At 42.0% G+C, this 20,852-nt stretch overlaps 1 protein-coding gene across 1 annotated transcript in view; it reads right to left on the reverse strand.

The window, feature by feature from the left end:
* Positions 1–1,529: 1,529 nt before the first annotated feature.
* Positions 1,530–20,852, reverse strand: part of MAOA (monoamine oxidase A) — a 64,745-nt gene continuing 45,422 nt past the window's right edge. The window contains exons 5-15 of the mRNA XM_012642824.1: positions 20,539–20,630; positions 18,652–18,793; positions 13,773–13,922; positions 13,318–13,477; positions 12,358–12,454; positions 9,225–9,278; positions 4,984–5,041; positions 3,669–3,766; positions 2,381–2,492; positions 2,116–2,178; positions 1,530–1,934 (exon numbers count right to left, since the gene is read on the reverse strand). Coding sequence (XP_012498278.1) covers positions 1,788–1,934; positions 2,116–2,178; positions 2,381–2,492; positions 3,669–3,766; positions 4,984–5,041; positions 9,225–9,278; positions 12,358–12,454; positions 13,318–13,477; positions 13,773–13,922; positions 18,652–18,793; positions 20,539–20,630 — 1,173 coding nt within the window. The 3' untranslated portion in view covers positions 1,530–1,787. The remainder of the gene's footprint in view (positions 1,935–2,115; positions 2,179–2,380; positions 2,493–3,668; positions 3,767–4,983; positions 5,042–9,224; positions 9,279–12,357; positions 12,455–13,317; positions 13,478–13,772; positions 13,923–18,651; positions 18,794–20,538; positions 20,631–20,852) is intronic.

Here is a 20,852-nt window from a genome sequence, read left to right on the forward strand (position 1 = left end):
ACAAGTCCCTCAACATTCAAGATTCAAATATGTTAACAGCGTGATTACTGTTGAAACTGTTGCCAGTTAAGGAGTTTAAATCAGCATTTCCCCAAAGGTGTGTCAAGATTGAGTTAATCAGTAAGTGAATAGAAAAAAATGCAATAGATTAGGGATGAGATTTCTTGAATCAGTTTAGTGTAATATGGGGCAACTCCTTATGTACTGGAGTACATCCAAGATATTAACAAAATGCCTAAGTTAGCTAAAATGCTTTTGAATTGCAAGGTAAAGAGTGGCAGAAAAATCCAGCTCTTAGGATAGGCAAAACTTTGGCAGACCTTACATCCTCACACCACGGTCCAATGACTTAAACTTGGATTAATGATAAAGTTAATGATGTAATAAAATTGGGTTGGTTGGTTTTCTGTGGCAATCTTTAATTCTCCTTAAATAAAAACATACTTATATTTTTAAGAAAGAAGTATGTTATGGTTGAAATTTTTGGAAGGAGCTTTAAAAAAATCTGACCATTTTTAAAATGGGAAAGATAAGAGGTGGACATCCTTCTGGGCCCACATTACTCCTAAAATAGAGAACTCAGTCTTCATATATAAAATCACTCAATTTCATGTCTTTTATAAAACTTAATAACTAAATGAAATGTGGTTATAATATAGAGCCCTAATTTCCTTTCTGTCTTTGACAGTCTCAACAAATAACAATCAGGCATATATCATGTATATTTCAGTACTTGAGAGAAATTGAATATTTACAGAAATGTAACCATGTGGAAGACATATTAAGCTAAGAGATCTGTTTAATTCTATGGTCGTGGGAAAAAATAAAAAAAAAAATATGCCCCTAAGGGCCTTCAGACAGCTAGGGGCCACCTGAAAAAATGGAAAATACTGCTTTCCTGAAGTCAGCATAGAATGTTGTCACTGACAAGGATCGTTTGGTGTCTGGCTGACTTTCAGGGGGAAGAGGAGATGCCCATTCTAGTTGGTCTCACACAGTGTTAGGCTGGGAGGCCTCCTGGGGGACACTCCGGCCAGTATTTTACTTGGCTTATCTGGGGAGCTAACACAAGTCACAGCAAGTCAATTTAAGCATTATAACTCAGTAAACTCTCTGCTCCGTAAGACGCAAAAGAGGGAAAACATACAAATTAAGCTGGTGCTGAGGCTAGATGTCTAGAAAAGTCACAGGAATTGGAAATGGTCAGGAGATTCCTAAGGGAGCAGCCCCAAAAGATATCCCCGTCCTGGTTTGAGGATCTGCAAGCCCCTGTCCCCACAGTGCTTTCCTCTACTATTTTCTGATCCAAAGTGGGGCCTGCTCACCTCAGGAGGCTGTGAGCCACCGGGCTCTGTAGCAACACTTCACCATTGCCTTAGGACACAAAAAGGACAGTCACAGACTGGGCCTCAACCTATTCCACTTCTACAGAGAGAAAATCAAATGCTTTATTTTTTGAAATCATCAGGTATTTTACAATAAAAGGCAGAAAAACAGGATACAGAAATGTTTCTGAATGAACACATCAATTTTAACTTTTTGAAGGCGGTCACAAGCTTTATTGTATTAATCAACACGAGTTAGTCTACACAGACAAGTAAGATGGAGCTTGATCTTACTAAAATTAATTAGGTGATTCTTTGGGTTATTTTTACTTTAACATTCATTGAGACTAAATTGAAGGGGGCTAAATCCAGTGCACTTAAAAATGGCCCAAGGACACAACGTTTCTCAACATTTTCCTTTTGATGGTACTGAGACCTAAGCAGAAAGCATGAGATGGAGCTTCAAGACTGTGAAAGGTGCTTGAATTTGTGCATTATAATCCACACGGCAGTTACTGTTGTGGAAAATCCAATGATCTTCAGCAGGCCTGGAACGGAAGGCAGGTTCCTCTCCCAGAAGGTGTGGGTGATCTCTACTGATGGAACGTCCTAGATGAATGAACACAGATCATTAGCAAAATCTTTTGTGCTGACAAAGAGGAATGAAACATATCTATAAGATCTGTGCACGGATATCTATAATTAAATTAGAGGCTAGAAGAAGGGAGATGTGAGTTTTATGTGCCACCAACTAGTTTAAAACGATGGATCTTGAGGCTGCCAAACTTACCTCTGATTCAGGTTCTTGAACCCATATGTCCTTCTTGGCCACCTTCCCCAAAGCATTTAAGACCTAAAAGACAGCGATGATGGTATAATGAGATGAGGTGTGTAGTTTTGACAGATTCAAGGCCCTGTTGGCCATAGATGAGCCCCATGAGTGAGGGGCAGAGAAGTGGACATACAGATTTTATCAGCATCAAGGACTAGCAGGATCAGATGCCAAAAATGCTGCGGTGACTCAGAAGGGAGAATGCCTCGGCTTCCCCCCTTACCTCTCTTGCTGCCCGTTCTCCAGCCTCAACTGCTCCTTCCATGTAGCCACTCCATTGTGTGGCGGTCTCTGTGCCAGCAAAGTAAATCCTGCCCACTGGCTGACGAATCGCCCTTCAAGGGAACAAAGAGGTCACACAGAGTTACCTGGGAAGGTGCTGAGGATAAAAAAGCCAATCACTGCCCTCAGTTACTCTGCAGAAGACAAGGAAACCTAAAGCGTTCTAAAAAACACCCACGTGACTCAGCCCAAGGTGAAAGGCTACTCCTGGTTTCCTGGGCCTGCACCCAAGGATCAGAACTTTCAAGCCAGGGAGAATCAGGCTGTCAGATCATCAATCACTAAAGGTGATGCTGACCTTTTCCAAATCAGCCAGAGCTGGAATCTAAGAACATGCATTTGATCCAAATATCAGATTCCTTTGCTTTGTTTCCTGTTTATGGCCCATTCTGTGCTCTACAGTCTTTTCGAGGGGCACATTCTTCTTGAGAATGGCCACAGACCCCAGTCATGCAGGCACTCCCAGTGAGTTAGGAGGAGCTGCAATGGTGAGTGAGACGACAGGGAAATTAACTGCCATTTCTGGCAAAGGAGAGATCTGAGAGATTATGTGGGTGTGTCTCCTTAAAAGACAGTTAGCTTCTCTGAACTCTGGAGACTGGCTTAGGGCAAGGAAATGGGCCTCCTCTTACAAAGAGGTCCTGCCAAAGAGAACCAAGGAAGGGCTGGACTGAATGCGCAACTGTTTCCTCCAAGGAGATAATTGCTCCTGTGGATGAAGCAAGGGGCTTCTAGGTCGAGGTGAACTCTCCCATCCTATGTGGATTTCATCTCCTTATGCCTTAGCTGCATATAGTGAGGACTCCACCCCCTGAAGAGGAGTGTCTGATGTTTCTCTGTTGGCAAGATAGATGTGTTAGATAAACACATTCAATGTCCTTCTGTGTAGACTGGTGCCAAGGAACCCAGGGCAGTAAAGTGAGACTAAATGTTGAGCTGAGCTCAAGAAGGCCCCCTGGAGGACACTGTAGCTTGCTTCATTCTCACACATACCGCTGACATCTGAAGTCCTCCCCAGCGTTCTGCTATTGTTCCACATGCTGACAACCATTGCTCTACGTACCGACATCCTTATTTTTCTATGGACATCCAGAAATATACAAATTGACTATCTAGGACATTAGAAATAAGGATGCTGACTACTATTTTTAGAATTCCCATTGAATTTTGCTTCTCCTTTTAAGTTTGGTGAAGGTCTTGTATTAATTGGCATGGTGCTTGGGTGGTACCTTCCATATAGAGTCATGATCCCAGGGGGGAAGTAGGCCGTGTAGCAGCCCCCAGAGTACTGCTCCTCACACCAGTTCTTCTCTTCATAATGCACAGGCTGCAGTTCAGTGGGGAAAAAATGCCAAAGGGAAAACAAAGCTGAAATGCTGCCAGTCAACAGTGAAGGCTCTTATGTGTCCTACTTTAACAAAAAGTTTACATTAAGAAAATACAGAAGATCCTGTTTTGCTAACTCATTTAAGGGGGAAACACGACAGTACCAAGTAATGGCCTTTTGTGAGGTAACAAGTGATAAAACATGTATACTACTTTGATTTTCTCAACCTCTTGACTAGGGAAGACATGAAATATACCAATCTCTAGGAGAGAGGGCATCCCCACACAGATTCTTAAGTCTTTAGAGCTAAGTCTCCAGGAAACTCCATTAACAATCAGCTTGTGAAAAGATCTGCTCAAATCTCTGGAGTATATAAAATAACAGACTTTACTCTCCCATCTACCCAGACATTACTGCTATGAAAAGGGTGGGGGAGGAGGGGGTAGAATACAAATAAATGTCTAAGAAAGACTTTCCCCCCAACCCCTTCTCTAAGCTGGAAAATTGAATGATGGGAATCGCGCTAAAAAGAGGGCAATTAAGATGGAAAATGTTTCCTAGGGGACAGGAGAGAAACTTTTCTGATCTCCCTAACATATTCCGAAAGTTTAGTATTTGAACTGTTCAAAGATAATCCCCTGAAAGAGCCTCCAGCTATCGGGAGGTTCTTTAGAAATATGTAATTTCATTCTCCTCATCACTTTCAGTGGTGGATTTAAAGCAACAAAATTCCCAAATGAGGTTGTGAATTGAGTCTATGCATGGAAAGTTAAATGACTTTGACCTGGGCAGAGAGTCTAGATTCAGTCTATCTTGTCAAGTATATACCATTGTGTCTTCACCGAGAAATGAAGACATATCTGGAATTTTATTGTGCAGCAGGCAGGTGACATAGACAGGAGGGCAGGACTCTGTTCTGGGAACCTATCTCCCTCATCCTTGACTTAATACCTGCAGCTCCAGGCTCTGATCACAATTGACTGCCAGTTATCCAGGGAACATTTAAACAGCCCAACAAAGCCTCTGCATCAGAAATTCCATGCATCTGATACCAGCTTCTAATGGCCTTTTGTGATTGCTGAAGTTTTTCCTCCAACTTAAGAATATCCCTTTATACTGTCTTAATAAAACTGTCAGGAAACCAGAATCTGCTTTGCTTTACCACTTAGAGCAAACAGAGCAGAACTCGCTAGGGATTAAAATTGGCAGTTTCTTACTTGTAAAGCTTCTTGGGATCCCAGCACTTTGGCATAGAGCTCACAGATCTTTCTCTTCCTATAAAAGAGCCAAAAAATGTTAGGGGAGTAATAATTGATGGGTATGGAATAAATACAGTGAGTTCTAGGGCTCTTGCCAATGAACCAAATTTATTACAGAAAAATTAAAATCAATGGCCTTCTGTAATTATACAAAATGAACAGTTTCATGAATCTCTGCATTCAAATTTAACTTTCTATGCCTCAATACAGTCATTTGATTTGAAGATTCAACAGAATTTTCCTTCTTTTCTACATTTTTTTTCTCATTACCCAACATACTATCTATTTGAGATAAAATGGGAAAAATAAGATTGACTTAAATTTAGTCAGTCTTAGGAATTGATTCTATGTCACTTTTATGGAATATGTGGAATTCTAGAATGATCCCTTTTATAGGTCTATAGTACAAATGATAGTGAGTGCCCTTTATCCTATACTTGTGTTTTAAATATCTGTAAACATATAAAGCTCATTTAATCTTTAAAGCATAACATAAGAAACGCTATACTGGGAGAGGCTATAGTCATTTCAGTCTAGTGACCTGTCACTTCATAGACTGGTCTGTGGACCACGGTACTCCAAAGGGTATCTGAGGAGTGAGCATGATATACTTACCATGTGATGTTACTTCAAACATAGTCTTTGGTCACCCTCATAATTCATTGTATAATTGACTAGCAGAGAACATGGCATTTTCTTTCTTTTTTTTTTTTGGCATTTTCATGTCTGAAAAATCAGTAGCTGTATTTATCTAAACTATTCTTGAAACAAGATACATTTTAAACTCACAACCTCTCTTGCTGAAATTTAAAAAAAAGGTCTAATTTACTAAAATCATCCATTTTAGAAATTAATGGTTCTATTGAGGCATTCACTGAAATAGGTTCACACTGATCCAGTTACATACTTTTCCTAGTTACCTTTTTAAAGTCTTTATATAGTTTAAATGTTTGAAAGTACTCCAAAATATTTGTTAAAGGCTAACAAGCAACTGGAAAAATATTTGTCAAAAAATGTGGCCAAAAGTTTAACTTAAATCTGTAAGACAAGCATTGAAGGCTGAAGAGACAAATGGCCAAAAATGTGTGGGAGGCGGGGGCGGGGGGGAGAAGTCAAACTTACTCCTAATAAACAGAGTTTTAAAACTATATGATTTTATGTTGCCAATTACATTAAAAAATATTTTTAAGACACACCCTCAATTTCTCTGAATAATGTGGGATGAAATGTAACCTTATAAATTTATCTAAATCCTCACACTTACACATTTATATAACTTCCAGAACTTCTATCTCATAGGTATAGACTGTTAGGAGGAGGAGGCAACATTATAAATGTTGCTTATTGCCATCATCTTCCCATAGAAGGTTTTAAGGGAGAGGTAAATGCCACTCCTGAGATGATATCATTCCACATTAGGTGGATAGTTAGGTTCCAAGATAGTCAGGAAAAGTTTGGTTTCTTCAAGGAAGTGTCCATGCTACATATCAAAAATTATAAAGGAAAGGAAGAATGGGAACAAGTCTCAAGACTACTGTTTGCCTATCTGTCTGTCTCTGTCTAATCAGAGACCCTCATTTCAGAGATGAGAAAGCTGAAGCTCAGTGAGCTGCAGAGACTTGTTCAACATTGCTCGGCAAATTAATGGCAGGGAGAGGCTATGCTCATCCTGTCCATAAATATGTGTTGAATCAAAATCCATCCTCAATCTAGTACAGTACCCTCTTTCCTAGTCTATGAAGAGATGACTGATTCTTACCTACTTCACAAGGGTGTTACAAGCAATAATTCAGACATTTTGAGTTAATTAGAAAATAAAAGTATTGGCAATCATTATACTAAAAAGCTTAATGATGCTTACCTTATTTTGGGGATACATAATAAAATCTTTATTAAAGCAGAGTGAAACCTAAAATCCAATCAACCTATACTGTAGTGGAGTTTTTATTCATGAATGATAAAACCAGTTATAATAGTTGTAAGTCATTATTTACTGCATTTCATATTATTAGATGAGCCAAGGACGAGTTTACACAAACACATCAGGAAATTATCTTTCCCTTCCTTTCCTCCCTTTAAAATTAAAAATCCTTAGAAAATATATGTAAGGCTAGGATGTTAGAACAATGCATTGATTGATTAGTTTGGCTCTAAAAATAGAATGTATTTTAAATGATGGCCAAAAGAGGTCACTGTGCAAATCATCTTGTAGTTGAATTTATCCACCGGTTTCTAAATCTCTCTATTCATCAGAATCACCCAAAAAGCTAATTAAAAAATACAAATATTCAGGCCCCAACTCAAATCGACTGAATCATATTCTATAGGCCTCAGCAAAATATATTTTCAAAACATCCTTTGGGAGATGTTGATGCAGTTAGTTCTAGGAACCACTGTTCTCATCAGTGACATATTCAGTAAGGGTTTTGCCTTGCAAGAACTTTTGAGAAGTTCCGCCCCCATGTCGAATCATAACCAAATGTCTACCTCCAGGCTGGTATTTATTTTACTATTAATAAGGAAGGAAAGCAGGAAATCCAAAAGAAAATGTCAAGCTTAGTGTGGTGTAATGAAAAAAAGTATAAGTTATGTGCTCAACTCTGTCACAAGCTAGCTGCTATGGTTTGAATGTATGCGCCCCTCCAAAATTCAAATGTTGGAACTTAACCCCCAAGGTGATGGCATGAAGAAGTGGGGCCTTTTGGCAAGTGATTAAGCCATGAGGGCTCTGCCCTCATGAATGGGATTAATGCCCTTTTAAAAAGGACTGGAGGGAACTAGCTAGGCCCATTTTGCCCTTCTGCCTTCCACCATGTGAGGACACAGAGTTCATCCCTTTTTGTCCTTCCCCTTTCTGCCTTTTCCACCATGTGAGGGCACCAAAAGAAGATACCATCTATGGAACAGGCCCCCTCACCAGATACCAAATCTGCAGGCACCATGATCTTGGACTCTCAGCTTTAATAACTGTGAGAAAGAAATTTCTGTTCTTCATAAATTACCCAGTCTCGGGTATTTTGTTATAGCAGCACAAATAACAGACTAAGGCATTAGCTCTGGAGCCTTGAAAAAATCATTTCCCATTGCTGGACCTCGAATTCCTCCTCTATTGAAAAAGTAGGTGGACACTAAAATAGTTCCCTTCCTATCATCAAATCTCTCATGGTTGCTCAAATAAATAAATCTGAGTGCACATATGGGAACATGTTCTACAACCTTTCCCTGACTTCTAAAGTCATCAAAGTAACTCCCAAAGCAAGGGATGCTAGTGGGTTAGCTGTTTAATTTTTAAATTAAATTCAGAGAGAAGTCTATATTTGTGTGTGTATTGGACCTCTTTATTATCATTTTTTTATTTCCAAACATTTAGGGGATAAAAATGTTTTTGTTACATGGACAAATTGCATCATACTGATGTCAGGGCTTTCAGTGGACCTCTTTAAAAGCTGGCAAAGGATTTAGGGCTACCCTAAAGGGAAGGCTGGAAGTTCCCAGGGGCATCTCCCCAACAGCCAAATGACTCTCATGTTCAAAGGCTTACTTTTCCAGGTAAGATTTATATTTGAACAAAGGAATCCAAGTCAAAACAAAACAAATATAACAAGACAGAAAGAGAGAAAGGGAGAGAGAGAAAAAACCCACTGTCCTAAAGCAACTTTTATATTAGGAAACTTTCAGAGGAAGGGAACACCAGAACTATGTCTCACATAATCAGTGGTGAATATTTTCATGTACACACATTGCTACAGGTTAAAACACATATGTAGGAATTTGCTTTTTAGAAAGTCCCTGTCAGAGAACCTTAGAAAATAGATGATGGCCTTGCAAGGGGATCAGGATTTGGTTTCTACAGCTTTTTTTACATCTAAAGTTTTCTATAGTTTTTCTCCATACATCTTATGGGAAATCCTACCTCTTAACCACTGTGAAATCAACACAAATATATAAAATTAAATTAGTATATGCTTACGGGCAAAGGCTGGGTTGAGGGGGCCATATCAAAATACAAAAAGGTTGGTTTGGGATTTTAAGAATATTTGTGAAGTATTACATTTCTCCTGATGCTAGTTCACTATTGTCAGTGAAAAAAACACAAGATAAAGCTAACTTTTTATCTGTTTTTCAGCTATAAAGTCTTACCTTATTTCTTTATAGAGTTTAGCTAACTTTTCATCTGTTTTTCAGCTATAAAATCTTACCTTATTTCTTTATGGAGTTTAGCAAGTCGATCAGCTTTACGGGCAAGGATGAAGCTGGAGAGAAGGGATATATTGAAATGATCAGGTTATAGCCCTTTATGTTAAGAGATGCTCCTTCTTTTTGAAGTGCTCTTACCTGCACCTACGCAGCATTAATGAACTCTGCCTGACCCGCCCCCTCTACGAAAGCAAATGCCATCTTGTCTTCAGTCTGCCCCTGTGTCCAAAACCCCTGCTGGGCTGTGGGCTCCTAAATGACAGGTCACCTCGTATTCAATATTTTACTCCTAAAGTTTAACACGCTTTTGGGTATACAGTAGGAGGTCAAATGTTAGATGAATTAATGCTGCACTAAATGATTATCTTGGTAATTACTGCTGCCTTCTGCCAAACACTCCACAAAAGCTATAAAAATAAATATAAATATGTGTCTGTAGTGGATACCATGGTGGGCACCCAAACCTTCTCTTAAGGACCAGGCACTCGGTACCCTTAGCTCATAGCTGACCTTCCCCAACAATTGCACTAGGCAGCAGAGAAGGGCCTTGGCTCAGTTCAGGACCACTCTGAAGGCCCACCCTAGCTCCAGAGCTTCCCAGGAGATGGCTGAGGTCTTTGCTGGGACAACAGTGGAGCCCAGCTTCTCCCTCTCCTGATCCTGATTTCTTCCCTTCCCCTATAGGTAGTAATGCCCAAAGCACTTCCCCATAAACCTCCTGCACCCAAATCTCCATCTCCCAGTCGGCTTCCTTGCAAACTGGCCTAACACAGTCTCTAAATAAAGTAACTCAGTAAAACTCAGTTATAAACTGTCTGCTTCCCTTTAATCAAATAGATTCTATTTATTATACTTACATTACTAATTGCGCATATATTTTAAAGAATCGAATTGTGACATGGAAGTCCTTAGTTATACTATTATTAGAAAGCTTTCAAAAATCCCAATCGGCTTTAACAATGGAATTATTTCTCCATTAAAAAAATTTAAAGTTGTATTTCTCTTATTCTAGAGCAAAAAGACAAACACGTCAGTGCTGAAAACAGATATTTCCTCCTCTTACTACCACCAAATTAAAGTGTTCCTCAAATTTGATTGGCAATTCCTTTAGGGCTGCTATCAGAGATCATTCTGGGAAGTAAAGATACAAAATGTGTTACTTCAGAGAACAGTATTTCAGAGGAAACTGTGAATTATTTAATAAATTTGAACTATTGAATTTTATGGGATAACATCAGAATTTTGCATGATTTATTTTACTTCTTAAGTTATGGCTCACTGTTAATGATTTTAGTTAAATTTTGGCTTTTTACAAGAATCAATAAGTTTAGACTTATGCAATAATTTATAAAATTCCCCAATGTCTGATAAAAGATTAAATGATTTATCTAAAAACCTCTCTAGTCAATTCATCTTGTGTGCTTTTTACAGTTCCTTTCCCAATGGGTGGTTAGTGTTGGCTATTTCTGTCAACTCTCAAGTCATGAATGAAATAACCTCTTTGATCTAATCCTAACTCTGGACGAATATCCTTTAATAACTTTCTTTGGTGTTTTATTGAGGAAATTAAACATGCTTATTTTGTGCTTGGGACATTTCATGGTTCTAAAGTACAAGGGCTTTTCTAGTTTCCCAAAGGAACTGGTTGTTACAAACTGAGCGCTGAGCAGTTACCACTCTAGGCTTTTGTGGCCATAGCCAAAAGCAAGAGCAGGGTGGGGCAATTGTTCAGATAAAATGGATTAGAATATCACTTGCTAGAAACTGCCTAAGTAACTCCATTAACATCCGGAAGGGCCCTGCCAAAGAAAGCTCAGAAGGTCAGATATCACTATATCTAACTCCCAGGACAAGAAGAATATCAGTGTTCTCCCATCCATAGTTGGATTGATCTTAACTGACATTCTCCTGAAATTTGTACCCCAACCTCCTGCTTCTCTGTGACACACAGAAAGAAGGTGATGTCAAACTGCCAAAATAATCTCTATCCTTTCTTGCCCGATGGGGTTAGAGACGAAGAGGATGTGTTGTTACGATGGTCATTATGTGGCAAGCATATGCCCTTCTTAGGGAAGCTGGTGCTATTTCTTATATTTTACAACCAAAGAAGTGGTTACAAAATGTCTCATCGGTAACCAGGACCTGCTTTCTAGAAGAAACCACAGCATGCTTTCTAAGTCGCCTGGGACAAGAGTCTGGCTCCCTTTGTCTTTGTAATTTTCTTTCCGTGACACGATGTGTGTGAGCTCACTTCTCTCTTCAAGCAGGAGGTATGCATTTCCCAGAGGTGAAGGGGAAACCACTGGTCTCTAAGAGTTACTTGACTGCTATTGAAGCTGCATTCTTTTGTTACGGTGTGGTAGAATACATAGCTTTCTGTTTGTATAGCTTTTGATGGAGGCCAAAAGGCAGGCAACTGGAAGTTGTGGCACTCCTTGGCAATTACTTTTTGGAGATTCCACTTCCTTCTCTGGACTCCTAGTCCCCAAAAGGCAAGACAGTTGTGTGCAGGGTTAGGTTCCCTAAACAAAACCACAGCCCAGACCATCTGCACACTTCCGAGTAAGTCAAGCACTGCTGGTGAGGGATAAATGTGGAGTTACTGACCAGAAAAAGTGCCATGCCATCCACTTGAGACCTGGCTCGACTCTGAACAGTGCCTCCTAATGGGTGAGCCATCTTATGTCTCAGGGTAACAACTAACATTTGCTATGTAGCAGATGTCTTGAATGGAGAAAAGGATCAAGCCCAGAAATTTTGAATTTGGAAGGTTTTACAGGATAAAGCAGTTAGTTCTCATTCCAGGATGGTTGTGAACATTCTGTCTCTAGGCAAGGCCGGCTACCACACCACCTGTCTAGCTGCTTTTTTCACTCCATCCTCAACATGTAAGCTTTATGGGAGAAGGAAATACATGGACACAAGTTCAAAATGATGTCAATTTGAGTAAAGTTTCCCAGTGTTCTTGTGCCACAGAGAAAACATTATTATGATATTTTAATACATAGAAACATGATATATTTTTGTAGGGGTATTCATCATTGCCTGAGCTCAATTCCAAAGCAATACACTTTGCCAGTATTCACACCAATACATCAACACAACTTGGAAAACACAGAACGGCCAGTTTCTTACCCCATGATGGCGGGCACTGATCCATCTGGCTTGGTGTCATCCAAGGTTATTGAAATTGGAGATTCTTCATCTTCGATAATCATGCAGCCACAGTAGTCTTAACCAGGAGAAAATCAATAGGCGATTGATTTTCTGCAATCACTTCATCAGAGACACACACATGCATATAATATACATTAAAAAAAAACTATTTTGCTGAGAGGAAGGAAAATCTTAAACTCTTGGTCTTGGCTCCAACCCTACAAGCTATTTCTTGTTAAATACACACACTGACTATACAAGAATGTCTATTCACCCACACACAGAAAATGACCCATCTCTATCACCTTTACATAAAGGACTTAGGACCAAGCAATGCATGGCAAAAATGGTAAGATAGCCCTGGATTCTGGAATACATGGAGAAAGTGGGAATGTGTTGGAGGAAATCAGCCCTAACAACCCATGGAAGAAATAGTGGGAGGGAATGCTGTAAGTATAAGCAGAAAGCTTAGCAGTAGTCACCATCTTCAGGCAGCCTTCTAAGTCCCACACCCTGCCTCATTTAATCCTCACAACTCCCTGACAAGTGGGTTTTACTATCATCATTTTATGTTTACAGACTGATGCTAGTAAGCAAGTGAAGTCCACGAATGTGCGACTTCAATGCAATGCTCTTTCCATGGTGCTCCTTGGCCTCGCTCTGCTCATGAACAGTAAGCAGCAGAGCAAGTGCCAGGAGCCAAGGCAATGGTGGCCATGCAACTGATGTGATCTCTTTCTTCTCTTCCATTACCAACAAGTGCTCTTGGCATCATTTTGTGTTGCCAGGGGCTATGAGAAAATCAACAGACCAAGATTTCTGATCCTTCCTCTATCAATTTGAAAGCACTTTGTCTGTTCAGTGCCTTCTACTCAATATCCCTAAAAGAATATAGTTCCTTCACATAATACAGTTTAAATATGAATAAGAGCACCTTACCCTTTTTCTTCCAGAAGGCCTCCCTGTAATACATCATGCACTTAATGACAGACCCCATTGGAAGACGTTGAATTAACTGGTTTCTCTCTGATGGAAGCTCTGGTCTAAAGTGGATCTTGGAAGTCAAGACCGGAGGGATTGCAGTAATTACGTAGCTGCACTAAAACACACACAAGCAAAATATCACCTCAAATGTGAGCTTCAGGCTTTGCAGGTGGTATGAAAGACCATCTTTATCATTTTTAAATAACACTGAGCAGTAAGAACATACAAAATGAGGCAACTGTTAGGCAACAAAACAGAACTAGGTAGGTCAACCAAGGCTGGTGATTTTGAAGAGTGAGGCAGAAACATGTCAGCATTAATTATGCCACTGCTTGGATTATATCTGGTTAGAAGCTGCAAAAGACACAAGGCCTACTTGCTATATGCTCCTTTTGACTAAACCGAGTTACCTCATAAAGTTCATGATTCAACGTCTCTACAATGATGTTGTCACTTGATTGGTCAACATAGGTGACAGGATGATTCAGCTTTACTCGGTCCCCGAGGAGGTCCATCATCCGTTCACTCACTTGACTAGAGCCACCTACGAACTTCCGTTCCTATAGGAGGTAGGCAGGAAAGAAAACGTTATAAAAGCCCAAAGAAGAAAAATTTTATTTGCCACTAATTAGAAAACCTTGAGAAAGTCACAGGCCAGACCTCTACCCTCTGAACACCTAACTATTGGAAGAACTCACTAGGACAGAGGCAGAGGATGCCAAGACACCACAGTGATCATTTTCTGCACAGACTCCAACAGTGTGAAGCTGCTACTAGTTTATAATATCACAAAATCAAAAGAAATGCTCCCCTATGCCACTGCTGCCCTGACCAAATGGGAATATCAGCAAGTCTGTGGGCTTCAAACACCCAAGAGTAGAGGGCATGGAGGGAGCCCTGGAAAGAGGAGGGTGCTACACTTAGCCTGAGAAATGCAGTTTCTAACTCCCCTTCATCCTCACAGCCCTAAGTGGGGGCTGTCCAAGCAGGTAAGGATGCATATGGTGCCATATTATAGACAACGTCACTCTAAGAGAACATGCTCAGGGCGCTCTTAGGGATAGCCATGTCCTACCAATCATCACCAAATGATGTCCTAAGAATCTGAATCTCAGACCTTGAGAGACTTTTTGCATAACTGTTGGGAAGTTTTGAGGTAGAGGCAGTAGAGTGAAGGCTAAGCACCTGCTTGTTCCTTTAGGCATTGCTAAACAATTCTCTTGAGCAGCCCTAATAAGACCAGGAGTGCTCTGCCCACTGCCATCTGCTACAATCACCATGGAAATGCTTCCAGCTTAATCTAAGGAGGTAAGTCTTTAACACAATGCATTTGTTAAGAACCAGGGGACTATTTTTAGCCTGTTGTAGAAGATTCTTTGAATGGTTAGAAATACACAGTGGTAGATTGAGGAACAGCTCACCATTTGACAGCTAGGTACCTTAATCATGCTCCTCCAGAAAACTTTGCATGAGCAGCTGCACTGAGTTTTGTACTTTTATAGCTGGCTACTGTTTTAATGACACCACCAAAGTTCTTTTTAAAAATGTGGTATATGTATACCATGGAGTACTATTCAGCTGTAAGAAACAATGGTGATATAACACCTCTTGTATTTTTCTGGATAGAGGTGGAACCCATTCTACTAAGTGAAGTATCCCAAGAATGGAAAAACAAGCACCACATGTACTCACCAGCAAATTGGTTTTAACTGATCAACAACTAAGTGCACATATAGGAATAACATTTATCGGGTGTTGGGCAGATGGGAGGGGGGAGGAGGGGATGGGTATATACATACATAATGAGTGCGATGTGCACCATCTGGGGGATGGATACGCTTGAAGCTCTGACTCGGGGGCGGGGAGGAGGGACAAGGGCAACAGACGTAACCTAAACATTTGTACCCCCATAATATGCTGAAATAAAAAAAATATTCCCATAGTGATTCAGACCTAAATTCATAATTTGTCCTTGTTCAAGAAACTGGTACCATTTAACTTATAATCTGACCTATGTTTTCCAAGAGTTACTTTGAATTTTAGTGTGGTAGAAAGACCATGAACTATTCGTTGAATTAAATTATTGCAGGATAAACCTAAATTTTTAATAGAGATACTGTGATAATGGTTTAAGATTCATCATCTGAACTATACTTTCCAAAAAGTATCCTGGCTCCTCTGAATGAAGAATACAAATGTCAAATATGAGTCAAGATACCTCAGAAAGTAAAATACAGGTTAAAAGGAGTAATGTGGAATTTCTGCCTGTAAGTAAAGAAACTTAAAAAGTGCCACTGTCAAGGTACGATGGCTAACTAGAGACATCACTTACCAGACCATCCTGGAGGGAAGGAAGGGTTTAAGATAAAAGTGAAGGGAGAAAGGACACAGCTCAGGTGTAGGTCAGAGGAATAACTACCAAAACCTGCCAGAGACCTCAAGGAGGAAAATTGCAAAGCAGGGAAGGAAGAGGAAAAAGGAAAAAAGATATCAGTGAGGATCAAACCCAGAGAGGCTTGGAGCCCAGTGAAGGGGTAAGAGAGGATCCCTCTCTCTTTCCCACACTCCTTCAGTGATCTGTGGGCTACCAAGTTACTTGGAAGCTTTTCCATCCCCATGAGCCCAAGCACTGTGGCAACCATGAACTGTGGCAAGAACTTGCACAATCCCAGAGCTCGGACATTCTGTGCAGGGTCCCCCTCGAAGGAGAGTGACCCAAGAGGCCAGAGAGCCGGGTTTCTTCCATTCAGACGCTTATTTTTCCCCAACCCACCCCCATTCACTGCAACCAGGAGAGCAGTTTGAGCTGAGAGTTTGGCAAGTGGCTGCCTCTCCCCAGCTGGCATGTCTTCCAGTCTGAGCTTTCCACAGAGAGTGGGGCTCGCACCTTTCCCCTTGAGGACCTGCAGTGGACCGGGGTGCCCAATCTGGGAGCTCCCTGCCCGCTGGCATTTCCCGGAGACGCATGCCAGCAGGGCAGACACACAGGCCAGATCTTGTGCCCCAAGGATTCGAATGGGTTGCTAGGGACCTGGGGGAGATTTGGGAGCTGGAATCAGGAAGCGAGGGAACCCATGTGGGCAGAACCAACAGGAGAATACTGTGGACATCGGAGACATGGTGATCTGGGGAAGTGCCCATTACCCCCACAGGAAAGCTGTGCTGTCGGGACTAGGGTGGGTCTTCCTCTCAGCGGCTTTCCCTAGCAGCTGGCAAAATGACCTTGGAGCGCTGCTGAGGCTCAAAGCTGCGCTGTCAGATTAGGGAAGGTCCCCCGGCAGGGAAGATCCCAGACTGTTGCGCCATAGCAACTAAGTGTAGCATGTTCAGGTGCCCATGTGCAACCAGACATTGGAGGACAGGGGTAATGCAAAAGGGGCAGAGCTCACTCCTGATAGCCAGTCGGGGAATAATAACCCCTTCCTCATGAGCAGTCACCCGGTTTGGAGAGCCGGCCTCGATGCTCCTCCCAGCGGCTCCCCCTAGTGGCTAGGAAAACAACCTCTGAGCCCTGCCAAGCCTTCCAGGCTTGCCCAACCTAACCACACCCAGTCTCGCTCCTCCACTGCCTATGCTGTGGAGGAGAATGAGCAACCCCCTGGGAGCTACGGACCCCCGCCCACAAAGCCTGGGGCACTCAAGTGCTCCTCCTGGGGGACTAGAGCTTATTACAGACACAAAACAACGTCTCTGGAGTTGTCTCTTTCCTGCAAGCATCAACCACTGACAGGGAGAAAAACTCTATAGCTCATCACAGCATCTACAAACTCAATCAAACAGGGCGTGGCTGATTCTTACAAGCATCACCCACCATGTTGGAGATTAAACTGCGGGTCCCAATACAATTCACACTGCTGAGAAGAGGAGAAGACACCAGGACAGAAGCAACCTGAGGGGACACTGCTTTTTAGGGGAGAAACGAAAGTTACAGGCAGCTCAATCTGTGATGGGTCTCCCGCTTCCACTGCAGACCTATGGGCTGATCAGGGAGCTGCTCAGAGTCTGCGCAGAGACATTCCACGAGGGAGCAGGTGCAGCAGAGATCTGGTGCCTGCCAATCCCAGGTTTCTGCAACTGAGGCCATCCTGATCACTCTGGCGCATGGAGCCAGGTCCATTCAGGACCCAGCCTTCCAGAAGTAGCCTTTGCATCACCCTCTCTGGACCAGGGAGGGAAGAGATGCTCCCCCACATCATGCCCTGTGACTGGGGACTGGACATGCCTCCACCCTGGTGTGGGAGCTGAACAGAGCCGGAGCCCCAGACACCACAGGCACCACTTGGGAAGCCTGGGGCAACTGCCTCAGTGGGTGCTAGATGTGTGTGGGGGAACCTGGCTAACCAGCAACTCCAGCCCACCTATGTGGATCCTGGGATGCTCAGACAAACCCCTGCCTGTGCAACTGGCCATGAGCAGTCCCCACACTGGTGGGGACTCTGCCTCCAAAATCCTAGAGCCAGCTCTGAAGCTCTCGCTGTGCCCAAGTTTGAGGTTCTGCCCCTGTAGATCCAGGGTCGCTGCTGGGCCTGCAACCCCACCCCTGAGACTCTAGAGTTATGCCTGGACCCCAGGACCCCACCACTGAGTCCACACCGCTAACACTGGGACAGTAGAACCTCCCCAAGGTCCAACGCTTCACTCAGGACCCCCAGCAATTTACCCCCAGTAAATTCTAGCTTCACCACTGGTTTGCTGTGTGTCCAGTCAATGAACGAAATGAGTTCATTTATTAGTAAAGGAAGTGATATGGAAGCTGGACAAATGCAAGTGGGCAGCAAAAATTTAGAATTCAAAATGTAGAATTTACTATTGAAAGAGTGGCCATAAATCACTCATGTGAATTAGAAAAAAGAGAAGTCACTTCCATTCTATGACAGTTAACGCAAAAAAATAACTCTGAGAAACAAAGGAGAGATGCCTTATGTCTGGAACGAAGATGACTTTAAGTACAATAATTTTGCAAGTACTAGAATTTGTTAGAAATTAATTTTAATTTATTTTCATAATTTAGCTTCTTCTACATAAACAGTCTAATTTTACCTGCCTCCAAAAGGAAGGAACTTAATTCCTAAAACCTAATTAATTCAAAATGAAACATTCTTTAGTTGTGAACTTCTTTTCAGGAATGAAAAAAGGAAATGAGAAATTTTTTTCAGAAAAATTTTTTGAGACCATTTCACATTTCTAATTATTCATGTTTCAAAATATTAAAGTAATTATTAAAGATACTGCTGTGGGGGAAGGCAAAGTCACTAAGGAAGTTATAGTTTCAGAATGGACACATCATACCTGGCCTCCGTTGGTGACGGAGAATATCCGAGTGGTGCCCCCACATTGCTTCACGTACCACAAGAACCACAGTGCAGACACCTCGTGGGGCTCAGAGGTCACGTTGATATTCACAAAAAGATAAGCAAACTGCCTAGCCGTTCTGTTCACAGAACAAGAGTAGAAGTCAGGCGTCAATACATACAGGAGTCTGAGGACCTCATGTTTTTAAAACACAATGTAGTAATGGTTAGAAAGTATTTCTATTGCAATTGAAAGAAGAAAAAAAAAAAAACCTCATGGACTCAATTTCTGAAGGAATGCATTTTTTAACTCTTGGGGAAACAAAAGTTATCTCCTGCTTTTAAGCAATTATGGGTTAGCTCCAAATATGTTAATCCTGGTTCTGTATAAAGGTCATTAGGGTTATTTGCTCTCATCTGTTTTAACAACCATCCTCTACTCTCCATCTTCACTGCCATGACCCTGGTCCAGGCTACGATCGTTCCTCACCTGGGCTACAACAATGGTGGCTCCTATCTGGTCATCCTACATCCCCTCCTGTGTCCTTCTCCACACGACAGCCAATGAGGTCTTTTAAAAAACCCTCTGCTTGGAACTAATGGATCAACACTTATTTGCACACATGGCAGTAAAACTTAACAGAAATCAAGCAGGCAGGAGGGGAGAAGAAGGGATGGGTAAATTCACACATAATGGGTACAATGCACATTATCTGGGTGATGGACACACTCATAACTTTGACTCAAACTGGACAAAAGGAAATTATGTAACCAAAGCATTTGTGCCCCTGTAATATTCTGGAAAAAAAAAACAAACCCTCTGCTTAAAACCCTTTAATGGCTTTCAATAGAGAAAGGCCAAAGCTTGAATGTGGCCAATATATCCTCCACCAGTCCTCCAACCTCCCCTTATACCACTTGCTCTGGTCATCACTGTGATCCAGACATACTGTCCATTTAGCTGCTGAAACATGCCAATATCCTTCTTACCTCAAGGTCTTCTAAAAAGCTGCTACCTGTCCTCTCTGCCTAGATCCCACCTCCTGAAATCCCTGAACCCTTCCTGTCTCCCCACTGATGACCATTGGATCATTCTTGGAAGATACCATTCTCCCCACATCATCCAACAGTCCCTGTCTCCTCGTGGGCCCTGTGTGTCATTCCTGGAAGATACCATCCTCCCCACACAAACCACCCTTCCTATTTAACCTCTGCCCTGTGCCTTATTCCCGGAAGATATATCCTGCCATACCATTCATGTTTTCTCTCTTCCTTACCCCATTGGGTCCTTCCTGCATGATTTCATCCCCCTACACCATTCACCCTTCCTATTTATCCTCCCCACCTCCTCTGTGGCTCATTCCCGGAAGATACCGTTCTGCCACATCATTCAACCTTCCTATCTTTCCCCTACCCCTCTGAGTCATTTTGGGATAACACCATCCCCCTCCCACGATGTCCACACTTCTCTGTCTCCCCCCAGTGTTTCTGTCATATTCCTGTAAGATACTATCCACCCAAATTATCTACTCTTCCCTGTTTTCCCCTTGCCCCTGTGGGTCATCCTAGAAGATATCATTCCTCCACATCATCTATCCTTCTTCCTCCCTAACCCTGTGGGTCTTTCCTGGAAGATACCATCTCACTACACCATCCACTCTGAGTGTCTCCCTCCTTTCCCTGTGGGTCATCTTGGAAGATATCTTCCCCCCACATTATCCATCCTTCTCCCCCCCACCAATCCTATAGGTAATTCCTGGATGATATCCCCTCCAAACATCCACCTTTCCTGTCCCCCTCTCCCAACCATTGCTCCTCTGGCTCATTCCTGGAAGGACAGGATGGGAAGATAAAAACTAAATTTTAAATAGTCAAGCCTACTTACTTTGTCCAGCAGATTTTATCGATGAGCTCTTTCATGGTCATCCTGTCCCATTCCTCAGCATGTGGTGCCTGCCATGGTGCATCGGCTGGTATCTGCAGAGAAAGGAGGTTCCACACTCAAGTGTTATGGCAATTGCCACTGCCCAGAGGCCCTCACGAGAACCTCTGAAAATGGGTTTCTCAGTCTCTGTGTTGGAATGTGTGATTGGCATGGAATTCTATGTAGAAAAAAAGCGGGGAGCTCTGTGGAGTCTATGCTTTCATGCTATTGCCAAAACAATAATAATAATGGTAATAATTATATATAAGTCTGTA

Source organism: Propithecus coquereli, unplaced genomic scaffold, assembly GCF_000956105.1.
Source record: "Propithecus coquereli isolate 6110/MARCELLA unplaced genomic scaffold, Pcoq_1.0 Scaffold188, whole genome shotgun sequence".
NCBI lineage: Eukaryota > Metazoa > Chordata > Mammalia > Primates > Indriidae > Propithecus > Propithecus coquereli.